The 25,828-nt window shown below is 45.6% G+C and overlaps 1 protein-coding gene across 4 annotated transcripts in view; it reads right to left on the reverse strand.

Annotated features, from left to right (window-relative positions):
- The window catches only part of LOC115160803 (FERM, ARHGEF and pleckstrin domain-containing protein 1), an 82,065-nt gene that overhangs the window by 28,157 nt on the left and 28,080 nt on the right, over nt 1-25,828 (reverse strand). For all 4 annotated transcript variants that reach the window (XM_029711237.1, XM_029711236.1, XM_029711238.1 and 1 more), the window contains exons 3-5: nt 1,410-1,514; nt 1,220-1,262; nt 589-667 (exon numbers count right to left, since the gene is read on the reverse strand). In XM_029711237.1, the coding sequence (XP_029567097.1) occupies nt 589-667; nt 1,220-1,262; nt 1,410-1,514 (227 nt within the window). The remainder of the gene's footprint in view (nt 1-588; nt 668-1,219; nt 1,263-1,409; nt 1,515-25,828) is intronic.

The following is a 25,828-nucleotide window of genomic DNA, read 5'->3' on the forward strand; positions in this document are numbered from 1 at the left end:
TAACGAAGACAATTGGACTGCAGAGCAACGATCTTATCTATGGATAACGGTCTTTAGTTACCCATCCAATATCAACTGTAACCTTCTGTAGGGTCAAGGAATTATGACATAACGAGAAAATATACATCAGAAAAACATTAGTCCAATGGAAATAACCAGCACCATTTGAAGGTGCTACATTAAAAAACCTGGCAGGTTTAAAACACGGACGGCATGAATTATATGTCCGAGGCAGAAAATAAATCTGCTGGTTGGCTGGAACACATTAGTCACTTCTGAATTAGCAGTTATATTCTGTGACATCGCAGTCGTTTCCACACACAGATCTGACCCGAGAATGACTTACTCTAATGGAAAGACTGCATAATACGCCTGCTGATAGCCTGCTGTGTGCTGTGCAGTCATCCCTGTACGACTTCATGCACTGACAGCTCGTCAGCTGAATACAAATTCCAATTATTAAGCACCTGTAGATGAGGAAATCTTATAGCTGAGCTTCGCAGACTGAAGGTTCCTCTGAAATGGCGGCTGGTATGTTGCTTGTTAAATCTCCTGTGGTTTAATAGGCTTCTTCCTGTTTAGTCTTACCTAGTCAGTTCCTCCAGTAGTTGGGTGTGGTCAGGGGGGAAAAACTTCACCACAAATCGCAGGACTGTGTGCTTGGGCCCTGTGGAAGTGAGATGATGGCATGGTTAAAGGAGAAGAGTCACAACCAAGACAATACAAATTTACACATTCTAAAATGAGGGAGATTCCTATCATAGAATTAGGAATTAGAATCTCTATCATTCCTTCCTGTACTTTATTTCCCTCAGACCTGAATCTGGGTTCTCTCACACCGATCATAGCAAGGAAGAAGTGGATTGGCTCTTGCGCACCACGTCCTCATTTGTAGATGAGCAAACCAGTCTTTTATAAGACTTCATGAATGTTTTATGACTGGAGATGTAAAAGTTTAACAGCAGAGCCTCCGACTGGAAGAAAGATGGTCTCTGTGTGTGATTAGGTTTGCTCGGATGAGACATGGTTTTGAGACGCCACAACTAAATTAATTCTCCTAGCTGTCTCCTTCTTTCAAAGACATTTAATGTTTCCATGTTTTGGCTTGATTCATTTTCTTCTGTTAGCAGCAACAACAACAGTGTCAGTCGAAGCAAATTAAGACTGAACTGTCCATTGTTCGCCGTGTGAAAGCGTGTAATGAAGTCTGGGTACTTACGTCTCAGCTGCTTGACTATTGGCTTAAGAAGGTCTAGCCAAACCTGTGAAGAGAAGGAAAACAAAACGTGCCTTAGTCGGCATAGAGATATGAATTTAAAGCTTCTACACTTAAGACATAAAGAAGATGCATCCTAACGCCCAGTCGGTGCATCCTAACGCCCAACCCCTGTGCTTTTTTCTTCCCTCACCATCATCTTGTGGTGGTCTTGGTACTCTAGGCTGAAGTAGTCCCCTTCAACGAGGTTCAGGTGGGTACACACCAGGTCAAACACCACCTTGCCAGAGGCTCTTTGCTGTAAAAGACAGAAACATACATGGTAAGTTCCAGAAATACATGGTGCAGTAGTGATTGTCTTTTGACTGTAAGGTGGGCGGGCTGGCATTCACTAGCTCAACCATTCAATGAGCAATGTGTACTTGAACTAAGGATGATATTGTCCCCCCCCGGTTTCAAAGACTCCTTCTGATGACATTTCACTGGAAATCCCCTCAGCAAACTCCATCTGCAAGTCTAATCAAGGACCAACGAGCATGAGAGCACATTCAGGACTGGATCTCATCATCCCTCTAGGACTTAGCGGTTTAGGAGGAATGGCACAGACAAACAATAGTGACATTTGCAGTAGTGACTGAGTGTAGTTTGACTGACTTGATGGATAGTGGGTGGCTTCATAGAAGTCATATCCTAGTTGACTTAACGCGCCACCACTCCCTCTCCTTTCACTCCCAGGTTCCAGATGATTGCTCAAAGCATCCCCCTCCCTCTACGGAGGCCCGGGGGTAGGGACACTGAGGATCAGACAGACAGGGGGGACGGGTCTGTCCCTGGGACTTTGTTCTGAATTACCAGCGTCACCGTGGGGACTGTCGATGGCACAGCGCTCTTTGAAGCTGATCTACTGGTAGCCCGGCTCACCTAGGAGGTCCATTCCTCCACGACAACTCTTTCAAGTCTCCGTCTGAGTCGGTCATCTGGCTGTTTTTCACCCACTACTTCCTTTCCAATCCCAGGGGAACAAACACAGCCAACGCCAAAGCAACCCCAAATAGCAGCCCTGCCTTTATAGAGGAAAACCTTCCTCATTTAGAGGCACAAAGGGATGTCAGGGACTGCAGTTTAAAGCCACAACTCCTATTAGAAAACTCCTAAGACGACTGAAGCATGGCAGAGAGGAAGGGAGTGGGCCGTTTAGCCAGGCTGCATTCGGACTGGTTTTCACCGGAGCAGAACGTAGCACAGTTATTCCAGTGTTTATAGTAACAGTCCCACCCTGTCTACACTCTTAGAAAAAAAGGTGCCATCTAGACCCTAAAATCTTCACCGGCTGTCCCCATAGGAGAACCCTTTGAAATAACCTTTTTGGTTCCAGGTAGAACCCTTTTGGTTGCATGGATCGCAGAAGGTTCTACTTAGAACCAAAACGGGTTCTACCTGGAACCAAAAAGGGTTCTCCTATGGGGACAGCCGAAGAACCCTTTCGCAACCCTTTTTTCTAAGAGTGTAGGATAATGACCCAGCACCATTTGAGACAGACTGCTTCCACCCTTCTGCACCCCTCCCTCCTCTCCTACTCTACTGGTGGGAGGAACTATAGTTGGACGGGCTCATTGTAATGTCTGGAATGGAATTAATGGAATGGTATCAAACACATCTAACATATGGAAAACACGTTTCACTCTGTTCCACTGATTCCATTCCAGCCTCCCCTGCCTTCCACCCCCCCCTCTCCTACTCTCTATACCTCCTCCGCCCACGACGTACTCCTCTCCTTCTCCACAAAGCGCTATCCCTCTCTAAGGGCAGTCATTGGAACTAAGGCCTTCTCTACTTCCTGGATTATATAGTGACCTCTTCCAATCACAAGCGGGCAACCCTCATAACTAACCAATGGGAATTGTTTTCCATTACTACACTCACTTATTTCAGTGTTCATTAAACAGTTAATTGCATCACTAGCATAATAATCCATTCAACTGAAGTGTCCAAAAGAAGCATCAACACAGCTTCTCTCTCCATAGGTTCCCTACTTTATCTCTCCCTTCTGACTGCGGCATGTAGGGAGCTCTGGGCACCACAGCGCCCACCACATAGGACCAGCAGATTCCATATGGAGGAAGGGTGTTGGGTGAGACCACAGGGGAGCAGGAGGCTAGAGGACACAAGAGCAGACACCAGCCAAACAACCACCCACACTGCTGCCTGCCTGCCAAGGCCGTGCTGCTGCAGAACCAACCAGCCGTAAACCAGCAGTGTCAGAACTCTCCACAGAAAAACAGTCGTAGGCCTAGTTTTAATACAGAGAGGAAATCTAAGTCAGTAGCCCGGGTTTTCTGTACTTAGTACTATAACATAGTGCAACACTTGTTCCTGGAGAACAAGGAGGAATCCAGTGGGACAGAGTGAAGGATAGAAACTCAAATGGACATAAAGAGGATAAAGAGTGGGTCTCAGTGGGTTTCATTCAGAGCTGCAGAACAGAGCAGAGTACGGTAGAGTAGGGTGGGGTAGACTAGGGTAGACTAGGGTAGAGTAGGGTAGAGTAGGGTGGGGTGGAGTAGGGTAGACTAGGGTAGACTAGGGTAGAGTAGGGTAGAGTAGGGTAGGGTGGGGTAGGGTGGAGTGGAGTAGGGTAGACTAGGGTAGAGTAGGGTGGGGTAGGGTAGAGTAGGGTAGACTAGGGTAGACTAGGGTAGACTAGGGTGGAGTAGAGTAGGGTAGAGTAGGGTGTGGTAGGGTGGGGTAGGGTGGGGTAGAGTAGGGTGGAGTAGGGTGGGGTAGGGTGGGGTAGGGTGGGGTAGGGTGGGGTAGGGTGGAGTGGGGTAGGGTAGGGTGGAGTAGGGTAGGGTGGGGTAGGGTAGAGTAGGGTGGAGTGGGGTAGGGTAGGGTAGAGTGGAGTAGGGTAGGGTGGGGTAGGGTAGGGTAGAGTAGGGTGGAGTGGGGTAGGGTAGGGTAGGGTAGAGTGGAGTAGGGTAGGGTGGGGTAGGGTAGGGTAGAGTAGGGTGGAGTGGGGTAGGGTAGGGTAGAGTGGAGTAGGGTAGGGTGGGGTAGGGTAGGGTGGAGTAGAGTGGGTAGAGTAGACTAGCGGAGAGCCTGATTAAAAGCAGAGGGACAGGGTAGTGCAGTAATAGTCCTGCCATCTGCGACCGCTGCCACCGCCAACACAATAAGATCCCCAGTCATTAATGAAGCACGAGCCACAGTGATTGATCACTGCCAAGGCACAGCCACCATCACTCCGCATACAGTAGTACACAGCCTGCTCTGCCTGATAAGACACACACATTGCTTTCTCTCACATGTGCGCACAGACATGCACATTGAGACAGACACAAATACACACACACACACACACACACACACACACACACACACACACACCTCTTCCGGGAGCACACATGTTCTCTGCACACACACATTTCTCTCCCAGGGTACACAAACACTCAATCACATGTCACACACACATGATATCTGGTCCAATCCCCATGGCACAGAACTCACTATCAAAAAGGTCCCACTACATCAGCAAATATCACACTTGGCAGCTGCCATTTCTATCGTCCTCTACAGTCACAGGAGAATGTCACAAATTACTCTGCTTTAAACCTTCATCTAAGCAGCTTTTCAGATGGTCTGCACAGTAATGCCGGTGTCAATCCGATTTCAGCCCATCTCTGTATACCAATTGTGGCCAGACATCCTGGAAAGCTGTGTCTAGATTGAACTTGTTTGAACACGGTCTCATCGGATGTTAGCAGTGTTTATATGTTCCAGCGGAGGCATGTACTTCTCGGTAAACTGACCTCTACATGCTCCAGCTGACAGGAGAGGGGTAAACAGAGATGACAGTCTGTCTGCGCTCATGTCTGCTTGTGTTGGTGGTTACAGCCAAACCCAGGCCTCCTCCCCCTCCTTCTCCGCCTCCTTGCTGTTTGTAAACATGCTGTCAGGTGTTTGGCTTTGTACCTCTCCCTCGTCTCTCCAGTCTACCCCCGCTGAGTACATTGTATGGTCCACCTTCCCCACCATGAGCCAGCCCACTGCACACCAAACCTCTCCTGGGGGGGGTCCACACACACTCCATAAACTCAGACAGGTGTGGAACAAAGGGGTCATGCCTGGTTAGAGATGAGACATTAAGCAGGTCTGAGGGTTGAGGTCTCCCCCAGATGTCATGCTGTGGACTGGGTCTACCAGGGTCTCCTAGCTGGCCAGGCCTGGCTGTGTGTGGAGACTGGGGATCCAGGGACTGGGTCTACCAGGGTCTCCTAGCTGGCCAGGCCTGGCTGTGTGTGGAGACTGGGGATCCAGGGACTGGGTCTACCAGGGTCTCCTAGCTGGCCAGGCCTGGCTGTGTGTGGAGACTGGGGATCCAGGGACTGGGTCTACCATGGTCTCCTAGCTGGCCAGGCCTGGCTGTGTGTGGAGACTGGGGATCCAGGGACTGGATCTACCAGGGTCTCCTAGCTGGCCAGGCCTGGCTGTGTGTGGAGACTGGGGATCCAGGGACTGGGTCTACCAGGGTCTCCTAGCTGGCCAGGCCTGGCTGTGTGTGGAGACTGGGGATCCAGGGACTGGGTCTACCAGGGTCTCCTAGCTGGCCAGGCCTGGCTGTGTGTGTGGAGACTGGGGATCCAGGCAGCTGGCCACGGCACAGAGCAGCATCTGGGAAGCCAGACACAGTGAAACTGCACTGGGCACTGAAAATGGTTTGTTAGATTATTCCTATGTCCGTTTCTCCATTTGGAAAAACTAGGTCGGGCTGAGATCAGAGGCTTGGTTACAGGACAGAAGCGTTCCCATTCGGTGACTCCTTGTGGTGCTTTCATTGGAAACAGATGTGAAGAGGGAGGAGGCAGTCTCTGAGGCAGTGTGTTCTCTCGCTCTCTCCGCCTCTGTGTTGTGTTTTTAACAGCGCAGCGGTGCAAAGTAATCCCATATGTATGCATCACGACATCACCATATAGAGAGGATTAAAGTAGGGATCAAATCCCGACTGCTTCGATTTACATAACAAAATCATGTAATGGCAAAAGGTCATCTGACATGACGATCGCATGCATTAGTCTGTTCATTGTCAGTCCAATCCGAACAGTAAAGGCGATAATGTCGCCATGCTAATATAACTGCTACAGCCAAAAGACATCCAAGATCCAAAAGAGACTGTATGTGTGTGTGTGTGTGCACGCATGCTTGTGTGAGTATCAAGACTGTAAAGCAAGGAACAGGGCTGAGGAGTGACTGATCATTGAGATGCAGGTCATGTAGGAGAGCCCAGAGCTCAGGGGGACTATTGCAGCAGGAGCCTAAGACTGACAATGGGGGGAAGAATAAGGAGACAGCCCTGGTGATAAGACTGTCAAACATCTTCCTCCAAAAATCACACCATGTCAGTGAGCTATATGCACACCCGCTTAGAAATGTACTCGTTTTTGAAAGAAAAACACATTTGTTGTCCATTAAAATAACATCAAATTGATCAGAAATACAGTGTAGACATTGTTAATGTTGTAAATGACTATTGTAGCTGGAAAGTTTTTTTTTTAATGGAATATCTACGTAGGAATACAGAGGTCCATTATCAGCAACTATCACTCCTGTGTTCCAATGGCACGTTGTGTTAGCTAATCCAAGTTTATCATTTTAAAAAGGCTAATTGATCATTAGAAAACCCTTTTGCAATTATGTTAAGACAGCTGAAAACTGTTGTTCTGTTTAAAGAAGCAATACAACTGGCCTTCTTTAGACTAGTTGAGTATCTGGAGCATCGGAATTTGTGGGTTCGATTACAGGCTCAAAATGGCCAGAAACAAATAGCTTTCTTATAAAACCTGTCAGTCTATTCTTGTTCTGAGAAATGAAGGCTATTCCATGCGAGAAATTGCCAAGAAACTGAAGATCTCTTACTACTCCCTTCACAGAACAGCGCAAACTGGATCTAACCAGAATAGAAAGAGTGGGAGGCCCCAGTGCACAACTGAGCAAGAGGACAAGTACATTAGAGTGTCTAGCTTGAGAAACAGTCCTCAACTGGGAGCTTCATTAAATAGTACCCGCAAAACACCAATCTAATCGTCAACAGTGAAGAGGCGACTCCAGGATGCTGGCCTAGGCAGAGTTGCAAAGAAAAAGCCATATCTCAGACTGAAGGCCAGCATCCCGGAGTCGCCTCTTCACGTTGAGACTGGTGTTTTGCGGGTACTATTTAATGAAGCTGCCAGTTAAGGACTTGTGCGGCGTCTGTTTCTCAAACTAGACACTCAAATGTACTTGTCGTCTTGCTCAGTTGTGCACCGGGGCCTCCCACTCTTTCTATTCTGGTTAGAGCCAGTTTGCGCTGTTCTGGGAAGGGAGTAGTTCTAATGATCAATTAGCCTTTTTAAATTATGAACTTGGATTAGCTAACACAACGTGCCATTGGAACACAGGAGTGAGTTTCTGATAATGGGCCTCTAAATTTAAGTAGATATTCCCTTAAAAAAAAAAATTCCAGCTACAATAGTCATTTACAACATTAACAATGTCTACACTGTATTTCTGATCAATTTGATGTTATTTTAATGGACAAAAAATGTGCTTTTCTTTAAAAAACAAGGACATTTCTAAGTGACCCGAAACTTTTGAATGGTAGTGTGTGTGTGTGTGTGTGTGTGTGTGTGTGTGTGTGTGTGTGTGTGTGTGTGTGTGTGTTGAGTCTGGGACAGACAACCCTTACAGTAAAGGGGTGCGGTTACAAAATAAGAGCTTAATTTACATCAAGGGAGACTGTAAAAGTGTGTTATTTAGTGAGATAAAATGCATGGATATTTTACTTGAAATAGGATCATAGATAAGATCCCGACTCTTCCCACATTCCACCCCAAGCCCAAGACCTAACCCCAAGCTGCGGATAAAAACACAGCGACAATTTATTTTGCAAAAGTGGCGATCTGGCCGCCACAGCTGTCAAAGTCATTATGTCACAGCAACCAAACCTCTGGGGCTGGAGAGCAAAGCCATGACAGGAATGTCCCCAGGATTCAGAGGGGACTGGGGGCTAAAGAGATTGAGGACGGCTTGATTTTTTTTGGGGGGGGGGGGGGGGGCTCCTCTCTCTCCATCCCTTGACTGTCCCCTTCTTTCTCCCAAACTGCCTCCATGGTGCCTGGCTTTAACGCGCTCGCCTTGGAGAAGACAGCTTGAAACATATTGATTTTGCATATAATTGCATATAAGTATAATTAAGTGTCCTGCTGTGACCATTGCGCTGCAGAATGGAAAACAGTGCGTCACTGAGAGCCTCCTACTGTTCATCTGAAAGCTGCAAATCACTCAATTGATTTTACAGCCTTGCTTTGCCCCCTCTTTCCAGAACACGTCAACAAAACACAGGGGAAGCTCAGACGGCACAGGCTACAACATTGGGGCAAAGCAAAAGGTTTGGGCACAACATTTAGCAATATTGTGCTCCACATAACCATGACATTGTGTATATTCCACAGCTGGAGACCTCTTTCATGGCTGGCTTAGAGGATCATGGAAATAAACTGAGGGGCAGGGGGTTTCTGAGGAAGTTTGGAATTACTGAAAGGCTGGCCCTCTTTTCCCCTCTCGTCCCCCAATCCTTTTCAGCACACTTGAAATTCCGGCACCATGCTGCTTCGCTTAAAACTGCCAGCCACGAATATTCCCAAAGCCAGGGATTACTGTCACTCTGTGTAGGATGCTTTTCCCCAGCAGCAACTGACACTTTCCTCTCCTCCCACTCCAGATATGTCCAGAAAGTGACAAACAACAAAAACTGACATAAAATAATACAGAAAATGACAGGGAAATTAGCAGAGTTTTAAAATGGTATAATCCATCCTTAAAGGGAAACAGTGGAAGCCTCCGGTTGTCGAGTTGTGTTGTCATGACTCATTCGCTGCTCTAGAGATAAGCATTTACAGTATGTCCCTTATCAAATAGAGGCAACATCATCACTTTGAGGTGATAAGATCCTGTTATCAACATTGTCTTTGTAACTTCAAAGTGAAGACAGGAGATTTTTGTTTTAGCGCCGTTAGCCTCCTCGCAGAACAAGCGAATCACATTCCATTAAATGGTCGATTAGCGAGTGATGCCCCATTAAAAAAATGTTTTCCTGAATATCTTCATCAGGTGCCATTGTTGTTACACACTGTAAAAACGACTTCATGGGCTGATTGAATGCTGTAAAACGTCAGTTGCTACAGGGGTGCCGTGAGGTGCTGTAATTGGACACCATAATAAAATAGACAGCACCTCAGCTCCCATGAGGACCTGTGTGGCTCATGCACGGGACACGCCTCCAAGGGAAACAGCAGAGGACATCTCTGACCTCGGCCCGAATTCATAAAGCGCTGATCTCGGATCAGGTGACCCCTGTCCACGTAATCTCATTGGTTATGAATGAAAAGGCCAAACTGATCCTAGATCAGCACTCCCTACACTGAGAGTCTTCGTGAATATGGGCCCTGGTTTTAAACACAGTACAGTACTTGAGAGCCAAGGCAATCAATAAGATAACTGACAGATTAATGAACTGCTCAAGGATCTCAACATCATCAAGGTGAATGTGCGGTTTAAAATGTTGTGCACGATCCAAGATCTGCATACAAACACGCAACACAAAGTATATTCGGATGTCATTTGATATCATATATTGTTGCTGGTCCAATCTCATTTGACCTTTAAACCACACAGTATCTCATGACAGAACACTTTGTTAGTTCTGGAGAGCTGCGATGAATGACAGCATTTTGGAACAGGCCCAATAAAGATAATCTCAGATCAGCCCAGCGGTATGCCAAATCTGCCAATATGCCACTCAGTGCCCGCAAATACAGCATGACTGAAGCCAGCTTCTGTTAATCGCAAACAGACTGAAATATGGCCTGAGGTCAAAGCCAAGTGATGGGGGGGAAAAAGAATAGAATAAATTGATTTGCTCATTCATGCCTCTGTCAATTCTCTGCAGATTGAGGTCCATGTAAACAGACAGGGAGGGAACCTGAGAGGAGAGGGCACAAGAAGATGCTAACTCAAACCTATATAGGTTGACTGAGGTAGCAACTATAGTATGCACGCGAGGTAAGAAACGGGTGGACACTTCCTAAAGCCATCGCAGTCCATCGAGGCCGCGAGCTAACCAGCCGTGCAGTTGTACTTAACACAATACATCCTACCGAAACATGCCATAACAGGCCAGGCTCATTTACCTCTCTGCTAACCACAGCATCACCTCCGGAGTCATGAACCTTGACTAATCTGTATAATCCTTAGAATAGGGCTAGGTGTGAGTGTGAGACAGTTATACACATTACAGATTATTAGCCTGTGTTTAAGAACCTGAAGAACAGCTGTTACATTAGCAGCCTGGGCTTGGCTTCAGAAACATCCGAGGCTGCTGGCCAGATACTCCTCTCTATGGTTCAGATCAGATCTGAATGGCTGCATGCGTCAGACATGTAGCAGATGGGACACAGGCTTCTGAAAAACATTTTCCACCAAAGTATGTGAAAATTAACTGTATGTAAATATGGGCCTCTGTCTGTAAAAACAACGGTTTGGCGATATCGGAACAGACGTGCGTGAGAGAGTGAGAGAATGCGTGAGAGAGAGAGAGAAAAAAGAGAATTAGAAGGCCAAAATAGAGAGCTTTGTATATTAGATTTAGTGCAGAGACATTATAAAGTGTTCTTCGTCATTAATATCAGAGACCAGCACAGCAGATCCACAGAGCCCAACACAACGTTAATTATACCAACTGCAAATCATTGGTAACGCAACTGCAACCCAGTTGATGGGTTCTGCAACAGCAAAATGTGGAGTGATAACAGTATTTGATTGTTTGCAGTGATATTCAGTTACAGGAAAAGAAAAATGGGACAATATTATTGGAGTGGGAAGGAGAGTGCGGTAAACCATCTCTGACCTACTGCTGCTACGTTAGTGCTGGAGAAATCCCTATCCCAACCGACAACACCTCACTAATGACTTAGCAGTGTGGGAGACGGCCTCTGTCTGGGGAATAGAGAGAGGGAGTCATAAACACGGAACAGGCACAGACGGTAGGAGTAATGGGCCGTGGCCCTGGGATGTTTTACTTTCCTCTCACTCAAACTAGCCTACCCACACTGTGAGCCTGTGGTGGGCATCAACAGAGTGGAGGGAGACTGGGCTATGACGGAGTACGTAGAAGTAGCCTCTGACCTCCTAATGGTCACGGTTTGGATTCGGGGTTAGGCGATCTGATCCTAGATCTGTGGTTAGGGCTAAGGCAGGGTGGAGTGGGAAAGTCAACAGGTGTGTGAGGAGGGAGCGGGTCTCCCCTAGGAAGTGACATGGCTGGTGGTACCGCCCCATGGAGCCTTTCACTTACCCATAATCCTCCTGGTAATAAATGATGACAGCTACAGACGCTCCGTTCCTGGAGAAGACCAATCAAAGTGTCTCCTGCAGATTAGTGTAAACGACTTAACCTTCAGCACAACAAATCCACTGTCACTCTACAGGGTACTCCCCACAGGGAAGGCCAGTTTCAGTTTTACTGTACCTACAAAACCGTCAAACACAAAGAGAATTGGCATGCTAGCATCAAGTTTGTCAAATGAAATAGGCATGACGGTATTATTAAGTATTTATGGAGCTACGCAACATCAACATTTCCCACTGGGAAAATGTTTTGTTATTAAATTCTACTCCCAATAAACAATTCATTTTATTTTTACATTAGATACAGAATTAGCTAAACAGTAACTACACAAAAGTTATTATATGGAAATTAAACTACAAGAATGTTGTATTTAACAAAATAAATAAGTCAATATAAACACATAAGGCCTTGTCTAATTATTAAAGAACTAAATATGGCGGTCAACGAGAGGAGTTTCCTCTAGATCCCCAGTCAGTCAGTCCAAATAGAATTGATCTGGGAGAAAGCAGATCCTGGGCTAAAGTTACTGTACTTCCTAGGGATGGGGATTAAGGTCAACAACCAAGAAATCATTTCCAGTTTGTTTTTGACAGGCTCCACAGTGATGTATGGTCAATACCAGTATACAAGTATCTTTCAACCTCCGACCTTTGTGCCAGGGACGAGTTGATTGAATCACATTCTGGGTTCTCCACATACTAGGTTAGTATCATGTGATCATGATTAAACCAATATACAGCGCAAATGTAATTATTTGTTCTTGGATGTGGTTTAAATGAGTAGTAGAACAATAATTGAGAGCGATGGATAGTCAATCTTCTAGACCACGACATCACTGGCTTTGTGCTGCTGGACGCTGAGCTCACATGATGCGACAGCGTTGCGGACAATTATTTTTAACCCACTGAACTAACACCTTAGCATAAGCCACACATTCAGCCGTTTTCCGACCACTGGTGGGAGTTGCACACTACAGTAAGATTGGGATGGATGTTACAGCACTCAATACAATGTAACTCACGCGATAGGGTGATAGTAAAACCAAAAAAATTGGGGGTTTTAAAAGCATATATTCTCTATGGGAACAGCTATGGGATTGTGGGGCTGGACAGCTGGACTTGGAGTGTTCCTTCTTGATGAAATACTCTGATTACGGGTAAAGCCAGCGGTGTTGGAGCAGTATTGCGAGGGCATGTAAGGCTACACCATGTTTAAAACTCTGACACATAGCCAACAGGACTATTCTAAATGACTGCATCCACAGAAGAAGGGTTTAGGGGGGCCATCTTTCGTCATCCGCCTTTTGACATGTATCAGCTTGTGCCGCCGCATCCCAAATTTCAGTCCGACCTGCTCGTACCAACTCCTGCCAGCATAGTGAATAGAACTGTAATGGAATCAGCTTAGTAGCATTCCAGAGTGCCAACAATGGGTCTAGCCCTTAGCTGAATTCTCACATTCAGGGCTGCCATAGGAGGTCCTCTAACTAACACACAGACAGCCCTGCAGAAACGAGGGGCTGGTGTTCCTTCCATGGCCGCAGGCTGACGGTCCAGCAGGAATGTAGGTCTTTGTGACAACAGAATACAAATGTTGCACCCTGGGAGAGAGAGCGAAGCCTGTAACCATGGCAACGTAAAATGGGCTTTAATTCTTAATCCCTTAATAAAACTGGAACCACTTCCATTCTGGAGGAAGGCTGATGGCTCCCGCTAAATGGTTTATGAATCGCTAACGTTAAAATGATTTCAGGAGATCATTATAAATATATAAAAAAAGGATTTGAACACATTGCAGTGTTATTGTGTGTGCTTGAAACAGTTACATAGAAGGACAGAGCATAGGAACTGGGATGGGGCCTGCACTCAGTCCAAGGGTTCACACATTGAGGTGTGGAGAGCAGCCAAGCCCCCCACTGTGCTCTGTGAGAGTGGCTTTAGAGGCTTGAGAATAACAAGAACACCCCCATTCGGACAGGATTAACACCCACTCCCACAGAGGGGCTTCTTCACAAACTGACCATCATCACATATCATTCTGGGCTTAATTCAATTTCAATTTAAAAGGGGCTTCATTGGCATGGGAAACACATGTTTACATTGCCAAAGCAAGTGAAATAGATCAAACAAAAGTGAAATAAACAAAAAAGAAATTGACAGTAAACATTACACTCACAAAACTTCCTTAGCCCTCTTCAGTGAAACCAAATGAAGGGTGTAGAGCTGCAGTAAGCTGTCAGGCATTGATCAGAGTGATGTTTAGTGGATGGTGGGGAGAGGTGGTCAGAGATGAGCCATATAGTCCCTGAGGTTCCTTGAGACCAACCAAGTCAACAGAAAAGGACCAGGACAGTTTTAACATGGACCACAGCAGTATCCCTTAGATGTACAGTATGCCATCATTAAAGGCATTCAGCATCAAGAGATGTATCGTTGTTTAGGTTTAAACCCAAAACCATTTAACACATTATTCAGGGAATGTCTTATCTAGTTTAGCTGAGGCCTGGGAGCCTGGTGACTGCTGAAACATGCAGTTACTGCACGGTGGGTCAGTATCAGCTGATTCAATAAGACTAACCCAATCTAGTGTTAACTGTGAATTATTAATGTACCTCCCATCCAACACTGGTTAAAGTACAGGCCATTCATCTGAAAGTTCTTAATGTAGCCTAATAAGACAAGTGAAGTCACATGAAATCCTGTTTCAACTGAATCTTTGGGCAAAATCCCTGGACCTCCCCCATTCTGATCAAAACATCCACGTCTTAAGGACTGTAGGGATTCAAGGTAATCGAGAGAGGGGTATGCCTCTTCATCAAGAGCAAATGGTGTGTTCACTCTAGCGCAGGGGAAGTCTCGACTCATTGTTCACCCGTCTTGGAATACCTGATGGTCAAATGCCAATCCTTCTACCTCCCGAGAGAGTTCAGCTGTCATCTTGACTGGTGTACATATGCCACGTCAGAAAAAGAAAAACAACAAGCTGGCACTTGAAACTGTACGAGGCCATAAACAAGCAGGAAACCATGTACCCGGAGGGTGCTTTTCATTGTGCGTCATTAAGAAACGATGCCCAACTTCCATCAACACATCTCCTTCGCCACTAGGGGTGATAAAGTCCTAGACCACTGTTACTTAACCCACAAGCAAGCATACAAGGCCCTCCCTCGTACCCCCTTCAGCAATCATGATCATGGATCTATACTCCTGCATGTCTACAAGCAGAATCTCAAGTCCCACGCTCCATAGAGAAATAGTCCTCTGAATCGGAGGCTATACTACAGGACTGCTTTGCTAGCGCTGACTGGAATATGTTCCAGGACTCCACCGATAGCGTCGGCGAGCTAACTACCTCAGTCAGTCACCGGCTTCCTTAGGAAATGCATCGGCGACTACGTCCCCACAGGGAAGGTTAGTTGTTTCCCCAATTAAAAGCCCTGGATTAACAGAGGTTGGCGCTAAGCTAAAGGACAGGGCTACTGCATATCGGTCTATCGAAGCCAACCAACCATAGGCTATGGCATGAACAAGTAGAGCCATCAAACAAGCAAAGAGACAACATAGGAACAGGGTGGAATCCCATCATAAGGGCTCCTGACGCCCGCAGCATGTGGTAGGGGCTCCAGTCCATTACAGACTACAAAGGAAGCTGTAGGGCTGGGCGATTATCGCCAAAATATAATATCACGGTATTTAAAAGGACGTTGACGGTATTTTATGTTTTGTTAACAATAGAAATTCTAATTTGCTTCATGAGTAGTGGGTGATCCTGGGGTGGCAACACATACATTCTAAGTGATGTCAATGAGTCTTTCTCCATTCTGATTGTTCTATGCTGTTCAATTCAACTTCAACCAAAGATAATTTTCTGCATTTCCTGCACTCTTTTGAGATCATTTCCACACTGCCACATTGGGCTGCACGATATTGGCAAAAAATCTTGGCCTTATTTTTTGCCAAATGTTGCAATTTCGATTTGACTTGCGATTCATTACAAAACACTTGGGTGAATTTTTGGAATTATAATAATCATTCTAATTCCATTGTTATAATATTCTAGTGGACACTTTGAATACAGGGTTGTTTGACATGACAACGAATGATGGATTATTGTGGGAGGGTAGGAACCAAAGTGTTGGTCAATGTTTCCTAGGGGACCCTATAATCTTTGGCTACATTACATTTTTTCTTAGCTACATGAAGTACATAAAGTAGCTAACATATTCATGCTTTGCCTAAACCTCTTTGGTTTAGAAGATACTTTTGCAAAAACATGCTGATTTAGGCCTACACTATCACTGGTATCAGGTTGTATAGGTAGCTACGTTTACTCTGACTCAGTACATTTATTAGCTAGCTAGCCAACTAACTAGCGATTAGCATTAGCAGCTGACACGATTTAGACAACTTGCTAATACAAGACAAACCAGCTGTTTGCAGATGTAAGAAACACAATCTAATAGTGTGCTCCTAGTGGCCGGGGACTTCAATGCAGGGAAACAAATGAGTTTGACCAAATTTCTGTCAGCATGTTAAATGTGCAACCAGAAGGAAAATAAAACTCTAGACCACCTTTACTCCACATACTGAGATGCGTACAAAGCTCTCCACCGCCCTCCATTTGGCAAATCTGACCATAATTCTATCCTCCTGATTCCTGCTTACAAACAAAAACTAAAGCAGGAAGCACCCGTGACTCGGTTAATAAGAAAGTGGTCAGATGAAGCAGATGCTAAGCTACACGACTGTTTTGCTAGCACAGACTGGAATATGTTCTGGGATTCTTCAGATGGCGTTGATGAGTACACCACATCAGTCACTGGCTTCATCAATAAGTGCATCGGTGACGTCATCCCCACAGTGACCATACGTACATACCCCAACCAGAAGCCATGGATTACAGGCAACATCCACACTGAGCTAAAGGGTAGAGCTGCCACTTTCAAGGAGCCGGAAGCTGATAAGAAATCCCGCTATGCCCTCCAACGAACCATCAAAACAGGCAAAGCGTCAATACAGGACTAAGATTGAGTCGTACTACACCGGCTCCGACGCTCGTCGGATGTGGCAGGGCTTGCAAACTATTATAGACTACAAAGGGAAGCACTGCCACAAACCCACCAGAAGAGCTAAATTACTTCTATGCTCGCTTCGAGGCAAGTAACACTGAAACATGCATGAGAGCACCAGCTGTTCCGGACGACTGTGTGATCACGCTCTCCGTAGCCGATGTGAGTAAGATCTTTAAACAGGTCAAAATTCACAAGGCCGCAAGGCGGATTACCAGGACGTGTACTCCGAGCATGCACTGACCAACTGGCAAGTGTCTTCACTAACATTTTCAACCTGTCCCTGACTGAGTCTGTAATACCAACATGTTTCAAGCAGACCACCATAGTCCCTGTGCCCAAGAACACTACGGTAACTTGCCTAAATGTCTACCGACCCGTAGCACTCATGTCTGTGGCCATGAAGTGCTTTGAAAGGCTGGTCATGGCTCACATCAAGACCATTATCCCAGAAATCCTAGATCCACACCAATTTGCATACCGCCCCAACAGATCCACAGATGATGCAATCTCTATTGCACTCAACACTGAGCTAAGCTAAGCTAAGGTAAGGACCCTGGGACTAAACAGTCCCCTCCTGTACTCCCTGTTCACGCATGACTGCACGGCCAGGCACGACCCCAACACCATCATCAAGTTTACCAATGACACAACAGTGGTAGGCCTGATCACCGACAACGATGAGACAACATATAAGGAGGAGGTCAGAGACTTTGTTGTGTGGTGCCAGGACAACATCCTCTCCCTCAACGTGATCAAGACAAAGGAGATGATTGTGGACTACAGGAAAAGGAGGACCGAGCACGCCCCCCATTCTCATCGACGGGGCTGTAGTGTAACAGGTTGAGAGCTTCAAGTTCCTTGGTGTCCACATCACCAACAAACTATCATGGTCCAAACACACTAAGACAGTTGTAAAGAGGGCACGACAAAGCCTATTTCCCCTCAGGAGACTGAAAAGATTTGGCATGGGTCTTCAGATCCTCAAAAAGTTCTACAGCTGCACCATCGAGAGCATCCGGATTGGTTGCATCATTGTAGTGTGCAGCTTCCAGCCAAGCTTCCTGCCATCCAGGATCTCTATACCAGGCGGTGTTCTCTCTGCTACCACACAGCAAGTGGTACCGGAGCGCCAAGTCAAAGTCCAAAAGGCTTCTTAACAGCTTCTACCCCCAAGCCATAAGACTCCTGAACAGCTAATCAAAGGGCTACCCAGACCCCTCTTTTACGCTGCTGTTACTCTCTGTTTATAATCTATCCATAGTCACTTAAACTCTACCTAAAGCATTGTTGGTTAAGGGCTTGTAAGTAAGCATTTCACTGCAAGGTCTACACCTGTTGTATTCGGCATATGTGACAAATAACATTTTATTTTGATTTGATTAATTATAGAATGCTTGTGGATTTATGTTAAGACGCAAAGTGAAAATAGCATCACATGCGCAGAACAGCTGGCAGGGGTATTCACATTAATTTTCAACCTCTCCTTGTCCCAGTCTGTAATCCCCTCATCTCAAGTCTACCTGCTACAGTGACTACCGCCCTGTAGAACTCAACACTTTGAAAGGCTGGTTATGGCACACATCAACTCCATCATTCCAGACACCCTACACCCACTCCAATTTGCATACTGCCCCAACAGATCCATTGACGACACAATCGCAATTGCACCACAATGCCCTCACCCTCCAAGATAAGCGGAATACCTTTGTGAAAATACTGGTCATTGACTACAGATCAGCATTCCAACACCATAGTCCCCTCCAAGCTTGTCACTGATTTGCAACTGGATAGACTGCGTGGCACTCGACACCAACATCAAGTTTGCTGACAACGATGAGACAGCCTACAGGAAGGAAGTCAGTTCTACAGCTGCACCACTGAGATCATCTTGACTGGCTACATCACTGCTTGGTATGGCAACTGTACCGCCCTGGATTGCACGGTGCTACATAGGGTGGTGCTGACAGCCCAGTACATCACTGGGGCCAAGCTCCCTGCCATCCAGGACCTCTATATCAGGCGGTGTGAAATGAAGGCCCGGAAATGTTTTAAAGACTCCAGCCACCCACGCCAAAGACTAATCTCTCTGCTTCCGCAGGGCAAGCGGTACTGGAGCAACAATTCTGACACCAACTTGCTCCTGAACAGCTTCTATCCCCAAGCCTTAAGACTGCTAAATAGCTAACAAAATGGCTACATGGACTATCTGCATTGACCTTTTAATTTCTTATAGGCACACTCACACCGACACTCCCAACACACACACACACTCATACTACACACACTCACATACGATCATATACGCTGCTGCTATTCTGTTTATACATATCTACCCCTACCACTCCAGTATCCCCGTACATTGTAAATATGGGACTGGCACTGACCCTGTACAGAACTTACTTACTTCCTCGTGTTCTTATTTCTTTGTGTTTTTGTTCTACTTTATGTTCATAGTACTACTGATATTGATTACTGCTTGCAAGAAAGGCATTTCAATGTACTTCTGCACATTTTTCAAGAGGCTACTAAGGCGAAGGGGTAGAATGTAGGTCTGGGAATTGCCCGGGACCTCACAATACGATATTCACTGTCATGAAAATAAAAGTGCTGAAAACTTGTTCGCTCACTATTTAAAAAGGAAAATAAACTATAGGATAAAAAAAAGTTGGAGCAGGTAATGCCGACCAGCGCTAGCTAACGTTACCTAGCGATTTTGACAAATCGATAAGACTACATGTAAAAAAAATAATATCACGATATGTAACTATATCGATTTCCCCCCCCCATCACTAGTAGAATGCAGACAACGTATTGTTATCGTCTATCGAGTTGGCATTTACTGTGCAGTGGAGATCTTATTTCACTTCAGGATGGGTTAACTATCTAAAGACCAAAGCAAGGTTATTATAGTAAACAAAGAAAATAATGAAGAAAAACTTTTGAAAAACAAAAACTATACTGAAACTATCTTTGACTGCAAAAGTAACTAAAATAAAAAAATGTAACATTTTTCAGTTGTAGTTTTTTTCCACTTCTAAACTTGAAGGCTTTCAAGCTTCTGAATCTGGCGGTAAATGTAGCCAGTAGATGATTTTTTTCAAATTAGGTCTAGCTTGTGCGTCACTATGACTAGCTATCAGTAGCTAACAGGAAAGAAATCCAGGGAAGAAATCCAAATGGCGGCAGGAAAAAGGTAAAGTTGTTTTGAATATATTGCTGGAAAGGACAAAAACAAATGTATTGTAGTGTCAGAAGATGGCAGCTTGTGGAACAGAGATAAAAGGGAAAACCAACCTTAAAGTTCATCTGGACAGCGCCCACAAAGAACCCTACAAACAATTTCAGGATAAAGACAAGGTGAGACAGTCACCAGCTATTAATAGCTGGACGTCAACGTTAGGACAACCCACTTTAGCAGTTTGCCTGAAAAGGGCAGAAACATGGCAACCTAATTAAAATGAGTAAAAAAGAAAGAAGCACTGGTTAATTTATTCATCCAGTCTGGCAAGTCCACAAGACCGTGATGAGCCAGCCTTCAGAAATGTAAAACCCAATTTTAAAACTCCTGGCGCTGCAAGAATAAAAGGGTTGATTGCTTTGCTAATGGGTACAGAAAGAGGTATGAAAAATAACCCTGTGTGTAGACGGATGGAGCAAGAAAGGACGGACTGCTTGGTTTATGGGAATATCACCCTTCCTCCATCAAGGCGCAGCATGTGTTGTGTTGCTCAACCTCCATTGGATTTAGGATCCACACACCGGAGTGCTAATTGACTGCACACTGAAAGCATGGGACCTACCAGAGGAGAAGATCCTACTTGTCGTAACTGACAAGTGAATATAGTCAAGGCTATCAACCTATTACAGAACAGGCACGAGAATACCCGTGATCAACAACAACCAGAGCAGACCATAGCTTTGAACGGCACGGCAGAAATGTCTGAATGACCGATGAGGGAACATTGGCTTCTCCCTGTAATGGCTTTGCCAATAGGCTTCCAGAGGTAGCCACATTGTTGACAGTGACAGACAGACCAAAACATCCATTTGCCTCTGTTGTGAGAGACTAGAAACCTCAATGCCCATAACAAATACCAGTCATGCTGGTTCTGTGAAAGGAGAAATCTACAGGGACAAACCCTTTGATATCAATTAAGAGAATGTCCCACATTCGGCCTCCATTGACATGCCTTTGATTCACTCAGCTCTGCTCTTCCGAGCATCACTCTGCAATAGAGGCAAGGACAGAAAGCCTTCACAGTGTGGATGCCCAGTCCATCGCTCAATATAGCACCAACTTACAGTACCTACACGAAGCTCACAGAGATAAAACTTGAACAATGAAATAACCAAAACTCAGGGAACCTGCAAGGCCATGCGAACTTGGCAGAAGCATTGGCGCCTCGGGCCAAATTAAATCTTGTGTTTTACCATTCATGGTTTGATGTGATTAGTTCCTCTTGGAGGCTTATGTAACACTTTCCAGTTTAATTGGGAGAGCACTGCTGTCACGTCAATATCTGCCGAGCCGGGCTGAGCTGTGCACAGCTGGGGCCCACCGATCCAGAGTTCTGGAGACAAATCAGTCTCTCTTCATCTCTCATCCTCCTCTCTCTCTCTCTCTCTCTCCCCCTCTTGCTCCGTTTCCCCAGATACCCCAAATTCAATTAAAGCCTTAGAGAAGTGGGACGCAGAGAGAGGGAGAGAGAGAGGCCCAGGTAGAGCTGCAAGGAATGCTGCAATGAAAGTCAAAGCCAAACGCATCAAGATCGTGACATCATCGCAGGCATATTGCCCAAGGCTCAAGTGCTCAGTATGAGGGCAGGGCTAAGGTGAAATTACGCTGGGGGGAGGGGAGAGGGGGGGGGTGCATTTAATTTCCATTCAGACACTAAGCACAGCAGAACATTCCATTAAAGGAGACAGTGGTGGTGGTTAACTCACAGGGTTATCCGTTTCCATCCTTACCTCACGGCTCATGTCCTCGCTGTGTTCAAATTATGACTTATTCCTAGCTATTATAGACAAGGGCATCTTGAGGATACATTGTGTGATGAAAGCATGTCGAACTGAGCTCCCTATACGAGTTGGTTAATAAAGACGGGAGAGGTGACGGCCGTGGACTAGCAGTGGGGTGGGGAGGGTACGTTAAGGCTGTGATTGCATTTCCTCATCTGCTGTGACATAGTAATTAGCCTTTGGAATATCAATGAGAAATTCATAATTCATGGAAGAGGAGCAATGCAACTGTGAAGCGCCTGCATACAGTCTCCCATAGGGCCTTCAGGCACTACCAGGGAAAGCAGTAAGCTTGCAATGAGCTGCATCGCTTCCTCACCCAACCACTATGACTCTACAGTGTACTGTGTAGCCTGTACCACCACCAATACTGCTGCTACTGACTCACCCCAGCAGGGCCGTAGTTCCAATACAAGGTAAATGAAAGAATCTGAATTGCATCATCAAGGGGCACAGTTCAAAAGGAATAAATGCATGTTTACAGCAGGAAAGAGCCAAACTAGAGTCGAAGAATTGCCCCAGAACAGTGTCTCGTGCCTTTGTGAATTGACACAGACATGTTGTCAGACAAAGGCAGGCAGAATCTCTCCAAAGCCGAGAGCGAACCAAACAGAATAAGCTAGCTACTGCAGTAACAAGAACCATCTCAGTTTCTATAGGAACAGATTCATGAAGTCATCACTTGTCCCTATTCACATCGAAGAACCTATAGAATCTCTGGTTAAGCAAGTTAAGCATTTTACTGTGTTTGTGACAAATACAACTTGAAACGAAACCCTACGGTGTACGCCATAACAAGACAAAGTGTAATTGAATGTAAGGAGGGAGTGTACTGTACTATGTGGTAACGCTGAATGTTTCACCTTGGGGTTGTTTACTAGGTCTGTTTGGTTATCATAAGTCTTTATGTGGCCCCAGTGTATAGAACCTTAACACCATCAACTGTGTTTTACTGCCTTTTGAGATCCATTATGTTGGTTTTTACTGCAATGGCAGATCTATGAGGAGATGGAGGGAAATGCTGGTCCTGTCGCAGGCAGCTCCAAAACGCTCACGGCATCCAAGCAGTGAATAAATCTTGTGCTCCATCCACTTCAATCTACACAACAAGGCAAGAGAGACATGACGGAAATATATGCCATCCCAACATCCAATAAGAAGTCAAGTGGCCGAGGAGAGTCATTTCATTAGTAGGTGAAGGAAGGAGGCGCCTCCCCTCTTTGATTACCTACTTCGACAGAGGATGCACAAGAGTATCCTCACGGTAAATAGCGTGGGAGGGTTTTAGAATCCGCCACAACCCTTTTGGATCAGCTGTTGTTTTCTAAGGAGAAAAGCATGCACACATTATCAAACAATAATTTGTTAAACAACCATTTGTATTTTGGGATTCCACCCCTATTAACTTAAATTTGCCTGATGACGCGCGAGTGGAAATGGAGTCTCATTCCATACAAGAGCATTTGTTTCCACGTTTCCTCTCCTCCCCTCGATTACCTTTGACCCCCAAAGGTGAGGAGAGGACGGAGGAGTTAGCAAAACCAATTGAGAATCTCCCAGTGTGTGTCCCTCCTACCAACCACCATATATTCTGTATTCTGAGCCATGAGGCACCAGATAAGCTCTCGGCTGCTGCATTCCTGTGCTTCTCATCCTGCAAGACCCAATTACAATACAACATGGGAGGCAGGCAGGCAGGAAGACTGGTGTACGACGGAAAACAATCTCTCCCACATCACCATGTGTGGGATTTCAATTTCATGGCACAAGAGGCAACTGAAAAGGTTCAGAGTTCAACTAAAGAAATAATATGTTCAGACTGATAGAGCAATCATTTAGACTGACAGAAGTAGCATAAAGACCACGTTTACACTGAACATACAAACCTAATATTCAAAGAAATTGCTTCATGTAACTGGAACAAAAGGTTACTTTGCAGTTTCGTACTTATCCACTCACAACAGAGAAGAAAAGCTCATCATCCTTAATGAAAGAGACTTATGTTATGATACAGTAACCTAATAAAATTGTATTGGTCACATGCGTCGAATACAACGGGGCGTAGACTATACCGTGAAATGCTTGCTTACAAGCCCTTCCGAAACAATGCAGAGTTAAAAAATAATCATAAAAATAAAAATATTAAAAACACAAGGACTAAAATACACAACAATGGTGATTATACACCACATGACCAAAAGTATGTGGACACCTGCTTGTCAAACATTTAATTCCAAAATCATGGTCAATAATATGGAGTTGGTCCCTCCTTCGCTGCTATAACAGCCTCCACTCTTCTGGGAAGCTTTTCCACTAGATGCTGGAACATTGCTGCAGGGACTTGCTTCCATTCAGCCACATTAGTGAGGTCGGGCACTGATGTTGGGCAATTAGGCCAGGCTCGCAGTCGGCCTTCCAGTTCATCCCAAAGGTGTTCTATGGGGTTGAGGTCAGGGCTCTGTGCAGACCAGTTAAGTTCTTCCACCCAGATATCAACAAACCATTTCTGTTTGGACCTCAATTTGTGCACGGGGGCATTATCATGCTGAAACAGGAAAGGGCCTTCCTCAAACTGTTGCCACAAAGTTGGAAGCACAGAATCATCTAGAATGTCATTGTATGCAGTAGCATTAAGATTTCCCTTCACTGGAACTGAGGGGCCTAGCCCTGAAAAACAGCCCCAGACCATTATTGCTCCTCCACCAAACTTTACAGTTGGCACTATGCATTCGGGTTGGTATTGTACTCCCGGCATCCGCCATAACCCAGATTCGTCTGTCACACTGCCAGATGGTGAAGCGTGATTCATCACTCCAGAGGATGCGTTTCCACTGCTCCAGAGCCCAATGGCGGCGAGCTTTACACCACTCCAGCCGACGCTTGGCATTGAACATGGTGACCTTATGCTTGTGTGAGGCTGCTCGGCCATGGAAACCCATTTCATGAGGCAGAGGCAGCTCGAGCAGGGCAGAAATTTGACGAACTGTCTTGTTGGAAAGGTGACATATGACGGTGCCACGTTGAAAGTCACTGAGCTCTTCAGTAAGGCCATTCTACTGACAATGTTTGTCTATGGAGATTGCATGGCTGTGTGCTTGATTTTATACACCTGTCAGCAATGGGTGTGGCTGAAATAGCTGAATAAACACATACTTTTGTATATATAGTGTATATAGGTAGTACCAGATCAATGTGCAGGGGGACGAGGTAGACCTTGTTCCTTTGATAAGGGCGGCAGGTAGCATAGTGGTTAGAGCGTTGGACTAGTAACCGAAAGGTTGCAAGATCGAATCCCCGAGCTGACAAGGTAAAAAAATATATCTGTCGTTCTGCCCCTGAACAAGGCAGTTAACCCACTGTTCCTAGGCCGTCATTGAAAATAAGAATTTGTTCTTAACTGACTTGCCTAGTTAAATAAAGGTAAAAATCAATAAAAAAAATAAGGTGCCCCTACATTTATATTTTCATGACGCCCCCTACCCCCGTACCCTCGCCAAACAGAAGATGCCATATTTCACTGATACTGGAAGTATTGTCGACCATATTTTCCGCGGTGGCATTTTAATATAAAAGCCGCATACACAAGGAACATGGCGTGTAACCTGAATATGTTGCGGCTAATTGCTGTGCCTTGCAAGCACCCCCCCCCCCCCCACCGCACGCCCATTAAAACCCTGCATCACATCTAGACCCCCCCCTCTCCGGAGAAAATGGCAGCGCAGATCAGTGGGAGACAGAACTCTGCAGCACGGCAACCAACAGAGGCCGACACACACCCCCTTCCCCCCAGTCCTCCTCCCCCTGTCCCCTGGTGTAACCATGGCGACCCACAGATAGACAGGCAATCTGCAATTCCATGTGGCGCCTTGCCAACGAGCTCATACAGGGTTCAAATGCATGTGCACACCTTCACATGCCTGGTGATTACACAGGACTACTAGGCTGACAGAGGAAGGTGAAAATGGGACAGCAAAACGCCAAGGATGTTCAGAGTGAAGCTGGAGAGAATTACCAGGGTGCCATACAGAGGTAATGAGGTTGAGGTAATGATGAATGACAGGAGTGAGCATCCTGACAAATTCAC

The sequence above is a fragment of the Salmo trutta genome, chromosome 24 (assembly GCF_901001165.1).
Source record: "Salmo trutta chromosome 24, fSalTru1.1, whole genome shotgun sequence".
NCBI classification, from domain to species: domain Eukaryota; kingdom Metazoa; phylum Chordata; class Actinopteri; order Salmoniformes; family Salmonidae; genus Salmo; species Salmo trutta.